Source organism: Gaeumannomyces tritici, assembly GCF_000145635.1.
Source record: "Gaeumannomyces tritici R3-111a-1 unplaced genomic scaffold supercont2.3, whole genome shotgun sequence".
NCBI lineage: Eukaryota > Fungi > Ascomycota > Sordariomycetes > Magnaporthales > Magnaporthaceae > Gaeumannomyces > Gaeumannomyces tritici.
The window spans coordinates 4,499,857-4,513,201 of NW_008804547.1; the positions used below are offsets into that span (position 1 = coordinate 4,499,857).

Consider the following 13,345-nt stretch of genomic DNA (forward strand, 5'->3'; position numbering starts at 1 on the left):
CTTGCGTCTGGTGCTGGCTGCAATCGGAAGACAGTAGCGGCAATTCGGGCTCACGGGGTTGGGCGTCTGCGTTCCATCAGGCAGCGAGGAGATTCTCGCCCTGTTTCTTTGGCTCGTTCGGCATTTGGTCGGCGCGCATGACCTGGTTGGGTGACGGCGGCGGCGGCGAGCTAGGCATCGTGCGGTTCGGGCTCGCCAACGTGGGCACTGACGATTTTAATTGTTCAGTCCCGTCGATTTTCCGGATGCACGCACAGCCCATGCGAGAAAAGTATCACTAGGAGTGTCGTCGAAGCGTCTACTTTGCCTATCAGTGTTTTGCTTGTTCCGCGACACTAATTTACATTTGTAGCTATCTTTTTTTGAAGCACAGTCCAATCACGACCAGCCATCGATACGACGTAGTAGGATACCCTATCTTAGGTACTATATGGAATGCTACATAGGTGCTAACTGAGTAGCTCTCACCATGGCGCTTGATAGCTCGCAAGAGCCTCCGAAGGACGACAAGCTAGGAGAGCTTCTGAAAGAGCCTCCGGAGGACGACGATCAGGAAGAGCTTCTGAAAGAGCCTCCGAAGGACGACAAGCTAGGAGAGCTTCTAAAAGAGCTTAAAGAAGTTTACGACAGGGAGGTCCGTGAGTACCAGCGATGTTTGAAAATAGTTGCCCAAGACCTGGGACACGTGCTGGCCCAGGAGGCCATCCGGCACCTCCCCATCGCCGCGCGGGTGAAGTCCTGGGACTCTATCAGCGGCACCGCGCAGCGCCGGCAGAAAGATAGGCTGGCCGCCCTTGAGATCCGGAACAAGATGCGGGAGCAGAAAGAGAAGTGGAGGCGGCACTTTAGGCTCTACAGGATGAGCGAGGAAGATGTCGGACACTTTGGAAGCCGGGAGGAGCTCGCGCGCGCTTTTCACGACATGCTTGGCGCGCGGATCGTACTTTACTTCCCCAGCGACAAAAAAAAGACGGTGGAACTCCTGGAGGGCGCAGGCTACGTGAACGCCAAGGACGCGAAGAAAATGGGCGGCCTGGCGGATCCCAAGCGGCTGCGGAAGCTCCATGAACGTTGGTCCGATAAGTTGGCGGCCGGTGCCCGCCCCGCCGACGATCTCGACCTGGACGACTCCGAGAAGCAGTTTTCGGGGTACGGCGCCTTACACCTAACCGTGAAGGTGCCCGAACGGCTGCGGCCGCGGGACCTGGCACCGCAAGCGGAAGCTATCTGGGCGGAGCGCGTGGTAGAGATCCAGGCCGGCACCGTTATCATGCACGCCTGGGCCGAAATCGAGCACGATATCACCTACAAGACGCACGGGCGCCAGGTGTCTCAGGACGAGAAGGGCATGCTGGATATGCTTAACGGGCTCGCCCTTGCCAGCGAGGTGGGCATGCGGCGCTTCCAGTCGCCGCCTGTGTCGGAGTCGCCAGCCACCGAGTCAGAGGAGGAGGTGCGCGGCTGGCTGCACCAGCTTTACATCAAGAACAGGTGCAGTACGCCGAACGAGTGGGTTGACGTGGATCTCCTCCGGGACTTCCTGGTTAAGAACAACCAAAACCGGCGAAACGAATTCTTGCCTCTCGCGGAGAGAGCCTGGTCAATGCTGGGGGGGCATGAAGGCAGGATAGGCCTCCAGTTAGACCACTTCCTCCCCCACGTCATCATGGACGGCGGACAAGTGTCTGACGCCACGATTAAGAAGGCCTGCCGCCGCGTCGGCCTGTTGCAGGCTGCGTACGACGGGCAGGAGGCAGTCGTTAGGCTGTTGCTGGAGAAGGAAGTCAACAAAGACTCGAAGGGGGTTGATGAGGAGTCGAAAGGGGTTGATGAACAGTCGAAAGGAGTTGATAAAGAGTCGAAAGAAGTTGATAAAGAGTCGAAGGACTGCGACGGCGACACGCCGCTATCGCTGGCCGCGATCAGGGGGCACGAGGCGGTTGTCAGGCTGCTGCTCGAAAATGGTGCAGACAGGGAAGCGAGAAACAGGAACGGCAGCACGCCGCTGCTGTGGGCCGCCGCAAGGGGACACGAAGCGGTCGTCAAGCTCCTGCTCAGAAATGGCGCCAACTGGGAGGCAAAGGACAACTGCGGTAGCACAGCGCTGTCGTGGGCGGTGAGGCAGGGCCACGAGGCGGTCGAGCTGCTGCTGCGCGACAAGGCCGCTGCTGAGCACACGCCGACAGATGACGATCTCAACCCGACGCCGCCGTCGTCGGCCGCCAAAGACGAGCCGGATTCCGGCGCGGGGCTACTGCCCGACAAGGGCACGCGAATCAAACCAGCCGGCGCGGATAGCATGCGGCCGCCATCGCCAGCCGCCGCTGTGGGCGGCTCCCTTATCGGAAGCTCGGGACCGTCACGGCTATCCGCTGAAAAGCGCCAGGCTGTCGTGCGTCTAGTGCTCGAAAAAGGCGCAGACACAGAGTCGGCAGGCAGGTCCGAAAAGACGCCGCTGCTACTCGCCGCCGAGGAGGGGGATGAGGCCGCCGTTGAGCGGCTGCTTAATGAAGGCGACATCGACGTCGATTCGAAAAACCAATACGGCTCTACCCCGCTGTCGCGGGCTGCAGGAAACGGGCACGAAGGCGTCGTTAAACTGCTGCTTGATGCAGGTAACGCCGATGTCGAATCGAAAAACCGGCACGGGTTTACGCCGTTGGCACGGGCTGCTTATAACGGGCACGAAGCCGTTGTTAAGCTGCTGCTCGATACAGGCAAGGTCGACGTCGATTCGAAAAACCAGGAAGGGGGGACGCCGCTATCGTGGGCTGCAGAACAGGGGCACGAAGCTGTCGTTAAACTGCTGCTTGAAACAGGCAAGGCCGACGTCAACCCGAAAAACAAATACGGGTTTACGCCGCTATCGCGGGCTTCAGCAGACGGGCACGATGCCGTTGTTCAACTGCTGATCAATGAAGACAAAATCGACGTCGATTTGAAGGGCCCAGACGGGGGGACGCCGCTATCGTGGGCTGCGGAGATGGGGCACGAAACCATCGTCGAACTGCTGCTCAATACAGGCAAGGTCGACGTCGATTCAAAAAACCGATACGGGTTTACGCCGTTATCGAGGGCTGCAGGAAACGGGCACGAGACCGTCGTGAAGCGGCTGCTTGGTACAGGTAAGGTCGACGTCGATTCCAAAAGCCAACACGGGGAGACGCCGTTATCGCGGGCTACGGAAAAGGGGCACGAGGCCGTTATCAAGATGCTGTGCGATAAAAAGGCGAAAAATTAGGCGTGCAGCCGAGGCCGAGCGGACAGCGGCCACGGGAGCGGAGGACACATTCGGGATCAATGGGTACCGTGGAAATGCCGTTTGGGTGTCAGGTCTACTTGGAACTTCCTATCCCGACTCTTGCGAATTGGGTTCTGGCGTGCAATCGTTGGTTGGATGTTCGAAGGCGGGACCGGGGGACAGGCCATCGCGAGGCAACCACCGCTGCTTGTTTGAGAATTGGACGAGATTGAAGGTAGGTCGCAAGGGCAGAAAGCCTTGGTTTTTTCCGTCGTTCTTTTTTTTTAGTTCTTGTCTGGAAAGCGCGCGATCTTTCGGACGCGGGGACGGGCAACGGCTGTATTACGCCTGTTTGTGAGAGCCTGTAAGGGTATCACGTAGTAGTAAGTAAAGTCTCGATAGAGTCGGGGAGAGGGTCGCCACCGGAGGCGGGGTCCGTCGCGCACAGAGATATGCATGCCTTTATGCGTGCGGGAAATGAAATGAAATCGAATTAACGTCAATGTCTCAGGTGCCGTTACGTATTTACGCACGTGCCAGTCCCGACGAGCAGCCGCCATGGTAGCTTAGACGCGCCCACGACGGCGGCTGGGCGATGGCCGCGTTGCGCCGGCTCGAGAAGGCTAGGTACAGGGAAAGTTATAAACACGGGGCAACTGTAAAACCCTATTTTTACGATTGGGAGTTCCTTTTCGGCGTTTAAATCCTCCGGGTTTTTCTCTAGCTTTAATTCTGTTTTTATTAATGTGCATTACTTGTTCGAATCTAGATTATAGCGTTTTGTCCCTTTTCTACCGTTTGGCTTCCTTTGTATTGTTTAATGCTAGGTGTGGTTCTTTCTTCTGGGGGGCGGCATTTTTCTTAGCATGCAGTTGTCGGTATCAACGTACAACCCCCGAGTAGCTTATTTTTTTTATTTCCCCGCAAATGCAGTGCCAGCTCGGCGCTGGCGGGTTGCTTAAACCTTAGGTGGTAGGATTCGAAATTCCTGTGTCCCGATCCTTTTGCGAATAGGGTGTGCAGCGGCCTTTTGCCTTCCATTGGGCGGGGTTGTGCGTGATTTTCTTGCACTTGCCCATCCCGTGTAATCCCTTCTCGCCGGCCTGTTGGCTTCCCACCACACTACCGCGTGGGCCTGGGTCGCCTTTGGGGCGTGAGGCTTTGGCTGGTCTGCTTTCCAGTCCGAACAGGCTTGCTACCGCTGATGCGCCTGGTCCAACCGGGTCCATGACGTCATTGATAACCAGCTGGTTACCAATGACGTCATGCTGACTAAACCGGACTTGTGAGTTTGAACATCGCCGACGTCGAACCACGGCAAAAATAGCTCAAGCACACTTCGAGTGGAGCGAGCTCTAATTTGCTTAAGGTAGCATTGTTGGTTATGCGGCAGCCATTGGATCAGTCCAGACGGAAGTCTTTAGTGTCAGAGGGTTCTCCCAACTCACAATCTGAGCTCCCACTTCTGGCGGGCAAGGTCACGGGGGCTTGGGATCTTAGAAGTGAAGTCCGTAAATTGCTTGCTCGAGGGAATACCCGGAAGCTAACTTAGGTCAACCAATGCTGAAGCTTCAGTGAAAGCTGTTTAGAACTGAAAGGGCCCAGCCCTTTATATACAAGTCCACCGTTCCTGGTGGTTTCCTTGATCTGTTGATTTGTCACAGATGAACAAATCACAGCAACCTTACTTAAGCTGTTACGTGACCTTAGGGGGCTTCTGGTTGTCTTTCCGAGTACGCCCTTGAAAACAAGCAAGGTATGGTTGTCACTAGCACGGGAGGCATGGATGGTGACACCAGCGGCGTTTCAAGCCGTGAGCGAGGATTAATAATCTCCTAAAGTCAAGCGGGCTACTGGGCAAAGCGGTGGAGGCATTTTTTTTAATTCGAAGATAGCGATAACTATAAATTTCGTGACTACATTTTATTTCCCTGTGCAAACCTGACACTTACAAACTTCTGTAAAATCCCCAGCTATTTCCATACCACCCATTATATCCTGAGTCGCGAGTAGCACCATCCTGTACTTCCCGGATATAGCCATCCACTTTACTTTCGAATTTCCACCTTTGTGGCTAGTGAATTGGAAAATGTTGCTCGGTCCGGTCCTTTCGAGATGGCCCGTTTTCTGTCCGTTAGGTGTCACTATATCCATGAGTTGGTCCACTTCACGCGTTGTCTCTAGAGGCAAAATACGTCCCGTGATCTCGCCGATCAAATTACCTTGCTGGTAAGCCACCTTTTCTTCCGCTCCGATTGCTTCGAGAGCAAGTCCTTTAGATCCACGGTCGACGATACGGGGCTGTTGGGGGAAGCGCGTTTGGACACAGTCGCAGTTGTCCTTCTCGCACAATTCGCATTGCCGGCCTGCGACCACAAGATCCGCGCGCGTCTCACAGGTCCGATCGAGGTTGTTTTCCCGGAGATGCCGCATTGTGAGGAGGGATAGGAGGTTGTCTATGGACAGCTCTTGAAGATCTTGGAGGCTGATCGTTTGCCAGATGAATGTCGCCTGTTGCAGAATAGAGTCGATGAATGCCTCACACAGAGGTTTGAGCGAGTTGTCCTGGATAAGTTCCTTGATCTTATCCAGATTTTCGTTGGAACATCGCTCATAATCGACAAAAGTTGCTTGAGTTTCCTTCCCGAAATCATCGAAGGGCAAAAGCGGTATCCGATGTAGTCCAAGGCGACAGAATTTGCGCCGTCTTGTTATCCACATTTGAGATTTTTCCCCTTTGATTTGGTCGAGGTCTTCCTTCGACAGATTGACCCTGCCATCTTCTTTCTCGTACGCTTTGTTAAGAGCGAAGACCGTCAAGGCCAATCCTGCCATCTTGCAATATTGTGCCTGACCTTCCAACTGTGATCCGATACGAAGGTAGGTTGCTACCTGCGACCTGACATCTCCTTTGTCATCCCAGAGAGGCGGGGGGGAAGGGGCGTCTCTCCTGCATGCCAGCATATGAAGCCTGAGCCGCTCCTTTGCGCTTGAGCAAATCAACTCCCCCGCCATGGCCTTGAGAGATGGAGCATGTTTTTGCCGTTTAGATATTGACTCGTCTCCTTTCGGCCTTGATCGTTTGCTCCCAGTTCCGCCAGACTTGGCGAGATTGGAGGTCGCTTGGTCCGTAATTCTTGAAGACCTCCGGAGTCCTGCGGTTTCGTTTTGCTCCAACTCGACCATGCGCTGTTTTCCGGCCGTGTCTTTTTCCACCCTTGGTGCTTTCCTTTGTGGACCGCACAAGGTAATGGTCCGGGGTGGACATGGTGTCATATGTTGTGTTGATCGGGGTGCTGAGAATCTGTCAGACACCACCTCGAAGTGTGTCTGAAACTCTCGTGCGACTTCGAACATCCCATCCTGATTACAAACGCTAGTTTTCGTTGGTGGGAAGAGCGTGTGGCCAAGTGGTAGTAGATTGATAGCCACGGCGAGTGAATTGGTTTTGTTGAGTACCGAATGGTATTGTCCCCCACGTGTGACGATAGCAGTGCCTGGCCCCGCTGCTATAAGCTTGAAATTGATGCCCGCTTCGCGAATTTCCGTCGGCCGCAAAATCAGGCTGAGATGACGTATCTTCTGTTCGCAAAGGTAGGTTCCATAGCGCTGCGCCACGTACTCTTCAAACTTTACCGAGTGGTCTAGATCGACAATCATCCATATCTTGATGCCTTTGATGGTGATATTGACAGACCAGAAGTGCCAATCCTCCTTGTGCCAGGCAGTACCCGTGTTGAGGACGCCCACATGCCAGTAATGGGATGTTACACCTTGGATTTGGAGCTCCTCCGAGGGGGTGCTACCGTCTAGTGCCCGGGATCGCATTTCTGGTAGCTTGTTGAGCTCGCCGGCGTCGAGCAGGCTGTCGAGCTGGGGTGGAGGGACGCCGTCTTTCGTAAGAGAAGGTCCGACATAGTAGGAGAGAGGTTCTTTCGGTGGATTGGTGCAAATGTCCTCGATGTACGCTTCCATTTCCTCCTGGGACGGAGGCTGAACCGTTGAAGGTGGAAACTGGGGTAGTTTGAACTCATGCGCATCCTTGGCAACGAATAGCCTGCAGGCCCCATTTCGGTGGCTGTACTGGACACTAAGGAGATCCCACTCAGAATCTGGCTTTCGAATTTTTCCTGCCAAATCAATGTCATCCAATCCTTTGACGCAGATCGTGCCGTCGAACTCGGGCAGCTGTATCTTTTGCAAGATGATTGTAGCAAGGTTCTGTCCCATTTCTGAAACATCCATGGCTGGCTTCCGCAGGCCTTCAGGGAGCGGGGTTCCAGGCGAGGCGAGAGCCGATTCTTTGCATGGCCGACTCTGAATTTCAGCTCCAGGCCGGTTATTGCCCTTGGACCGGTCGTCGTCTCCACGCTGGCCGTCGTCATGAAAGTTATTGCCGTTAACCATGTCGCACTCAGGCTGGTTTTCGTGCAAGTGGTTAACAACAACCACCCCAGGGACCGAATGTGCTCCGGGATTGCTGCCTGCGGACACGGCATCGGCGGCGTCGGGCATATCGACGTCGAGGCCGAGAGGCCTGGCTGCATGCTGAGCGGGACTGCTAGACGCCGACTGTGGTTCGGGATTGCTGCCTGCAGCGAAAGCATCGCCTGGCGGTGAATTAATCGGGAGGAAACCTCCAGGGGCGAGGTCGACCTCATGTGGTGCGGGTTTTGTTGGAGGTGCATCAGGCTGGCTTTCGCCAGGGGGGCTGCTGGAAGTGCTGGCGGAACTGGCATGGCTGCCGCTACTTTCTAATTGCTCGCTGCTGGGCGTTGATGACGCAACCGAGGGGGCCAAAGGGCCCAATGCAGGTGCCCCGAAGACTGCATCTAAAGTCGATAGTTAGCTCTTTGTTTGGCGGTTGCCTGCTTAATTTGGCTACTTACCAGTCCCAGTCGTATTCTGTTGGCGAAGCTCGAGTTTGGCCTGTAGTTCCTCTATCCGCTTGGCTAGCTGCTCGGCTTGCTGTTTGACCCGCAGATCGTTCTCGGCCCGGAGGTTCTCGATCTCTTTAGCGTGCCGTTCGGACAGCTGTCTCTCGATGTTCTCGGCACGCTGCCCAGCCTGCTCACTGGTCCCAGCTTTATTTTTCTGACTGCTTTGGCGCAGTGTTTCCTCGGCCTGCCGTCTGATCTCCTCAGCCTCCTTCTTAGCCTGCTGTCTGATCTCCTCAGCCTCCTTTTCAGCCTGCCGTCTGATCTCCTCAACCTGCTTCTCGGCCTGCTTTTCAGCCCGCTCTCTAAGGCTTCTGTTTTCTTCCTCCAGTTCCCGGATCTTGGTGTCGCGGTCGCGGGGGCGGGGGCGGCTTCCCAGTAGTTTGCTTCGAAACCATCGATGGATAGTATCGGGTCCTTTGGAAATGTATTCCTTGACTTCGGGAGGCGCGTCATCGAAGGGATCGCCGGCTGGGTCTGCCATTGCGTCGAGGCCCGCTCAAGCGAGCGAGTGATGCTTGAGTGGAGGCAAAAGATTCGCGCGACGTGGGGCAGCTAGCAGCTTTAAGCGTACGACTTACTTGCAAAATTGTGGCTAACGCGCTTGGTAATTGGTAGGGCTTCGGGGCCGCCGGGCAGCAATTATGCATAATTTGTGCAACTGGTGAACGCGCGACTTGTCTGGTCGTTTGGGAATGACAGTTTAATTGCTTGCTCTGGGGGTTACTCAAGAGCTAACTTAGGTTGACTGATGCCGAAGCCTCAGTCAAGAACTACCTGATACAGTAGGAAATCCTTCCTTATATTCCTGCCTGCTGTCGCTCCGCTACAGATCCATAGATCCTTGGTCCGTGACCAGTGTCACGTGACATCCCTCCGCGATCATTCTGTTCTGGCGGGTACCCACCCCTCCTTCCGGGAGCCTGCAGTCGGCCGTGACACCCTCGCACCTCAATGCTCCTCTGCACCATGGCTCCGTCCCTCTTGCACCATAGGCCCATGTACCGCAACATCTTTGTACTTCCCTCCACGACTTCCAGCATTCCCATTACCTCGCAGCATATTTTCCGACATGTTTATCCCTTTCAATCCTCTAGAGGGCGGACCAAATGCCTTATATATAATAGCATACTTGGCGAGGATAGGCGCAGTTGCTTTGTATTCGGCATGTCCTATTATCCAAAAAAAAAAAAAAAAAGTTGATCCGCGCGAACCGGGACTTGCAAGTCTCGTGTGATCCAAGCTGTATTTTTTTAGAGGGAAGATGCCTTGATGCAAGCCACGGGAAATGGAGGCCGGTGGAGACGGATTGCGCCTGGAGCCTGGAAGCAAATGCGTTGCAGGGGGTACAGAAGTGTGGGTTGCCGTTTGACTTGAGGCAAGTTTACCCGAGTGCTGAAACGATGCTGCTCAGGCTGAAGCGGCGGCAGCTCAGGGCTCGCACTCAACCCAGACTTGGGGGCAATTTTTTTCGGGGATGACTATATAGGTACGTGCCAACGTGACCAGCAAAGGCCGCCTCCGGAGACGTAGCAGACTCGTCTATCTAAAGAGATATGGCCCTGGTACCACGCGAGGCGAGCCGGGTCCTGGACCGGGCGGTGGTCGACGTCCTTGCACAGGCAGCGGCCGCCGCCCAGTTCGGCGCTCTCGCACGTCACGAGGTGCATGCGCGCCAGGCGCGCCCACTCCCTTACGTCGCGCCCCTGCGCCAGGTCGACGAGGTCGTACCGCCCTGCGCACGCGTGCCAGAGCTTGAGCTCCCAGACGTTGTGGCCCGCCGCCGCGGGCACGCCCTCCGCGGGCGGCGCGGGCCGGAAGGTCAGGGGCCGGCAGAGCCGCGAGAGCCAGCCGCGCAGCCGGCGCTGCCGCCAGGCCGGGTCGTTGAGCCACCTGCGCCGGAAGCAGGCGAGGTTCCGAGCAGCCCAGCGGTCTTTGCGGCTGGCCTGGGAGTGGGGAGTGGTCGGCAGGTGGCTCCGTGGCGGCGTGTCGACCACGTGAGGTCCCAGGAAGGTGGCGATGCTTGTGCCTGCCGTCCAGTGCTCGGAGCCGTGGCGGTTGGGCTCGTAGAGGCCCCCTGAGTGTATGGGCCGACGGATGGCCGTATCCTCGTTGATGAGGTGCTTGGCGAGAGTAGTCTGGCAGTATTCACATAACCCGGACTGGCTGATCATCTCAGCCATGGCCAGATAGCCGATCAGGTGGTTATCCGTCTCCGTTGCTTGGGGCTCGTTTGCCTCCTCGCGCATATCGATGCCCCAAACCGAGAGTTGGGGCAAGCCGTCCGGGACGGCTTGGCCACTGCCAGAGCCCAGCCTGTCACCCATCTTGGTTAAGGCGACAGGGATATTACCGAAGCCGTGCAAGCCGTGTATGCTGTCTTGACAGAACTGGTGATGCAGTCTGTCGATTGGGGGATTGTCGGTCACTGTCCCAGTCCGCAGTTGCTCCAACCCAACACAGAATTGTATATTTAGCTCTATACACTTTTATATAGCACGCAACGTCGGACCATCCATCGACCTCCCTCACTCTTTTGTTCCCCTAGCAGTAAAGCCGGACAATCCCGTAACTGCTACCCAAGCACTGGATTGTTCTTTGTGTGACGGACAAAGGGTGCAAGATAGGGTCTATTGTATGTTGAGCTAGATCTCTGAAAGAGAAAGGAGGACGGGCACAGGGCCTCGGCCCTGTGCCCTCCTTATATACAGTAATCCCTTCTCTTGTAGGCGCGGTACTCACTACCGCACCCCCGTCATTGCCGACGAGTGCTCGGCAAGCATCTACCCTGTGCGGCACCGGTGCCCGTGCGGATCGTCCGAACAAGGCCTGGAACAGTGTGCCGGCACTTGGTGATAGCCTCCTTTGTGACACTTTGGCCATATCCTGATAAGCGTACGCCTTTTCCCATTAATACGACATACAATAACTGTTATTCATCACGGCTGAATTCTCCCAAGGCAACGAGTGCTTCTATTTACTTCTGCCCTACTTTCGAGCAGGTCCGAAATGCTCCTCCCGCAGTCCAGTTCTCAACTCAGATCCGGCTCACTTCAACCTCAGATCTCACCAGCCGTTATCAGCGCCCCCGGCGGCAGAATGCCACGCCACTCTCTAGGCTCCAGCTTGAGTCTGATCTTTCTATCGCTGCCGCCTTCTTTGGTGGGGTGCCCTCATGTTTGCCCCAGGCACGCAGGATCTTTTACTGATTCGCATCGACTCTTTAAACAGTTGGCTGCATATCGTCCCTATACATTCCCGCCCCTTTTCCCTCCTTCCTTCTCTTCTCCCCTCTCTTCTCTTCTTCCCCAGCAACAGGGCAGCCATCGCCAACCAACTTCAGCCCTTCCAAGTCCAACCTGCTTATCATTTCACCACATACGCGCTCTTACCAGTTAAATGGTAACTTCTATATACGCAACAGGAGCCTTTACATCGCCACCAGCGCCAGCACCAGTACCAGCACCAACACCACTACTACCACCACCACAACCATCCCACGAACACAGCAAGACCATGTCGGCCGGCGCTGGAGACGGCCCGGGTGCCGCGGGCACACAGCTTGTCATGCGAGTGAGTCCTTTCCTCACCGGCCTGTCACTGTACCCCCGTGCTTGTCCTTGCCCGTTTGGGCTACATCCGATTCGAATCTGACTTTCTTTCCGCGTCTCGAAGACAACAAAGTCATACTAGAAACAGCTCGCATACTACGACAAAGTTATCAAAAGGCAGGCGGCTACCATCGAGGAGCTGTCGGATGGGGTCAAGGCCTTGGAGGCCACAGTGAAGGAGCAGTCGGCCCAACAAGGAGCAATCAACTGTCATCAATGAGCAGTCAACCACCATCAATAAGCAGTCGACCACCATTAATAAGCAGTCAACCATCATCAATGAGCAGTCGGCTAAGATTGAGGCCCTGGAGGCCACAGTTGCGAAGCTGGCACAATGGACCGAGGCTCAGGAGGCGCGGCAGTAGATGCCAAGGAGCAGATTGAGGGTTGACTGGCGGATTGGGAAGGCGATAGCAGGAGTCTTTTGTCTTCGCATTTCTGTACAACTTTCCCGTCTTCGCCTTTTCTTTATTTTTGGAGCACGAGGCCAGAGGGACGCAGGCAGGCATCACAGCACCGCCGCTAGTACGTCTAAAATTTTAAGATACCCAGAGAACGAACTACTGAATGAATTTCATCCTTGTGTGGCCTTTCGTTCTTCTCATTCTCCCAAGCCACCATCTACGTAGGTGACACCTCCTCGCTATCCTTTCCAGCCGCCCCCTTGGCCTGGCGGAAGCCCAGCGGGCGTACGACCGACGACAGGGACAGCAGCATCAGCACGTCCAGGACCTCCCTCCCGCCGACCTCGAGCTCGTAGTCCTCCACGTTGTACACGCGCAGCTGGCCCTCCATGCGCGTGCACCCGACGTCGCCAACGCGGTCGAACCTGGCCACCACGGGCGGTGCGGGCCCGCCGGCGCCAGCGGCGCGCTCGTCCATCGAGACGAGCTTGAAGGCGCTGTGGTTGCTGATGGGCCTCGGGGCGCTAATGGCACTGGCGGCAGGAGGGTCAGCATCCTCGGCCTCGTCGACGGCAGGAACAACGTCATCGCCGCCAGGACTCGGGCATAGGTCGTCATCGACCATGCCGAGCGGGCTCGTCGCGCGCCATCGGAGCCGCCGCTTGGACTGCGGCAGATCGATGGTGCCGATGCGGGACACGGTGTGCGGCGGAAAGTACGCCGTCGCGGTGCCCATAGGCTCGCAGAGCCAGACCCGCCAGGCCGTGTCCGAGGCGCTCAAGACGGCAGCTGGGGAGGGCTCCTGTGTGCCAAACGAGGTGCCCAGCGCGGTCGGGTCATGTCAGCAGAAGAAAAGGAGGAGGCAGGTAGCGGAACAAGAAAGGGAGGCACATACACCGCCGTGGGCGAACCTAGCTGTGCCGCCGGCGTGGCGGCCGGCTGTAAAGAGCTGTGCCACCTCGTCAAAGTCGTAGACGCGCACGCTGCGGCGCACGCTGCCGACGGCAACGCTCCTCCGGCGGGCCCTGCCGCGGCCGAACTCGGTCAGCAGCGTGTAGGCGAGCTCGTGGGTGGCGGCGTCGACGACGGAGAAGCGCGTCGCGGCGGTGGCCCCCGGCGCAGCTGCGGCGGCGTTGCGGCCGGGCCCCGCCG

The 13,345-nt window shown here is 56.5% G+C and overlaps 5 protein-coding genes across 5 annotated transcripts; 2 read left to right on the forward strand and 3 right to left on the reverse strand.

The window, feature by feature from the left end:
* Positions 1 to 237: 237 nt before the first annotated feature.
* Positions 238 to 3,873, forward strand: GGTG_06636 (hypothetical protein). The gene is made up of 5 exons (XM_009224456.1): positions 238 to 404; positions 462 to 3,125; positions 3,250 to 3,476; positions 3,603 to 3,624; positions 3,753 to 3,873. Exons 2-5 carry the CDS (start codon positions 470 to 472, stop codon positions 3,809 to 3,811), a joined length of 2,964 nt encoding a protein of 987 aa, XP_009222720.1. The 5' UTR covers positions 238 to 404; positions 462 to 469; the 3' UTR covers positions 3,812 to 3,873.
* A 2,414-nt stretch (positions 3,874 to 6,287) lies between these two features.
* On the reverse strand, positions 6,288 to 8,934 carry GGTG_06637 (hypothetical protein; the record flags this gene model as incomplete). The annotated part of the gene is made up of 3 exons (XM_009224457.1): positions 8,131 to 8,934; positions 6,864 to 8,073; positions 6,288 to 6,537 (listed from the first exon to the last, which is right to left on the reverse strand). Exons 1-3 carry the CDS (start codon positions 8,660 to 8,662, stop codon positions 6,288 to 6,290), a joined length of 1,992 nt encoding a protein of 663 aa, XP_009222721.1. The 5' UTR covers positions 8,663 to 8,934.
* Positions 8,935 to 9,659: 725 nt separating this feature from the next.
* On the reverse strand, positions 9,660 to 10,505 carry GGTG_06638 (hypothetical protein; the record flags this gene model as incomplete). Its single annotated transcript, XM_009224458.1, has 1 exon — positions 9,660 to 10,505. One exon carries the CDS (start codon positions 10,503 to 10,505, stop codon positions 9,660 to 9,662), a length of 846 nt encoding a protein of 281 aa, XP_009222722.1.
* Positions 10,506 to 11,577: 1,072 nt separating this feature from the next.
* Positions 11,578 to 12,154, forward strand: GGTG_06639 (hypothetical protein; the record flags this gene model as incomplete). The annotated part of the gene is made up of 2 exons (XM_009224459.1): positions 11,578 to 11,751; positions 12,014 to 12,154. The coding sequence occupies 2 exons, from the start codon at positions 11,578 to 11,580 to the stop codon at positions 12,152 to 12,154; spliced, it is 315 nt and encodes a 104-aa protein (XP_009222723.1).
* On the reverse strand, positions 12,142 to 13,345 carry GGTG_06640 (hypothetical protein). Its single transcript, XM_009224460.1, has 2 exons — positions 13,089 to 13,345; positions 12,142 to 12,995 (listed from the first exon to the last, which is right to left on the reverse strand). The coding sequence occupies exon 2, from the start codon at positions 12,927 to 12,929 to the stop codon at positions 12,411 to 12,413; it is 519 nt and encodes a 172-aa protein (XP_009222724.1). The 5' UTR covers positions 12,930 to 12,995; positions 13,089 to 13,345; the 3' UTR covers positions 12,142 to 12,410.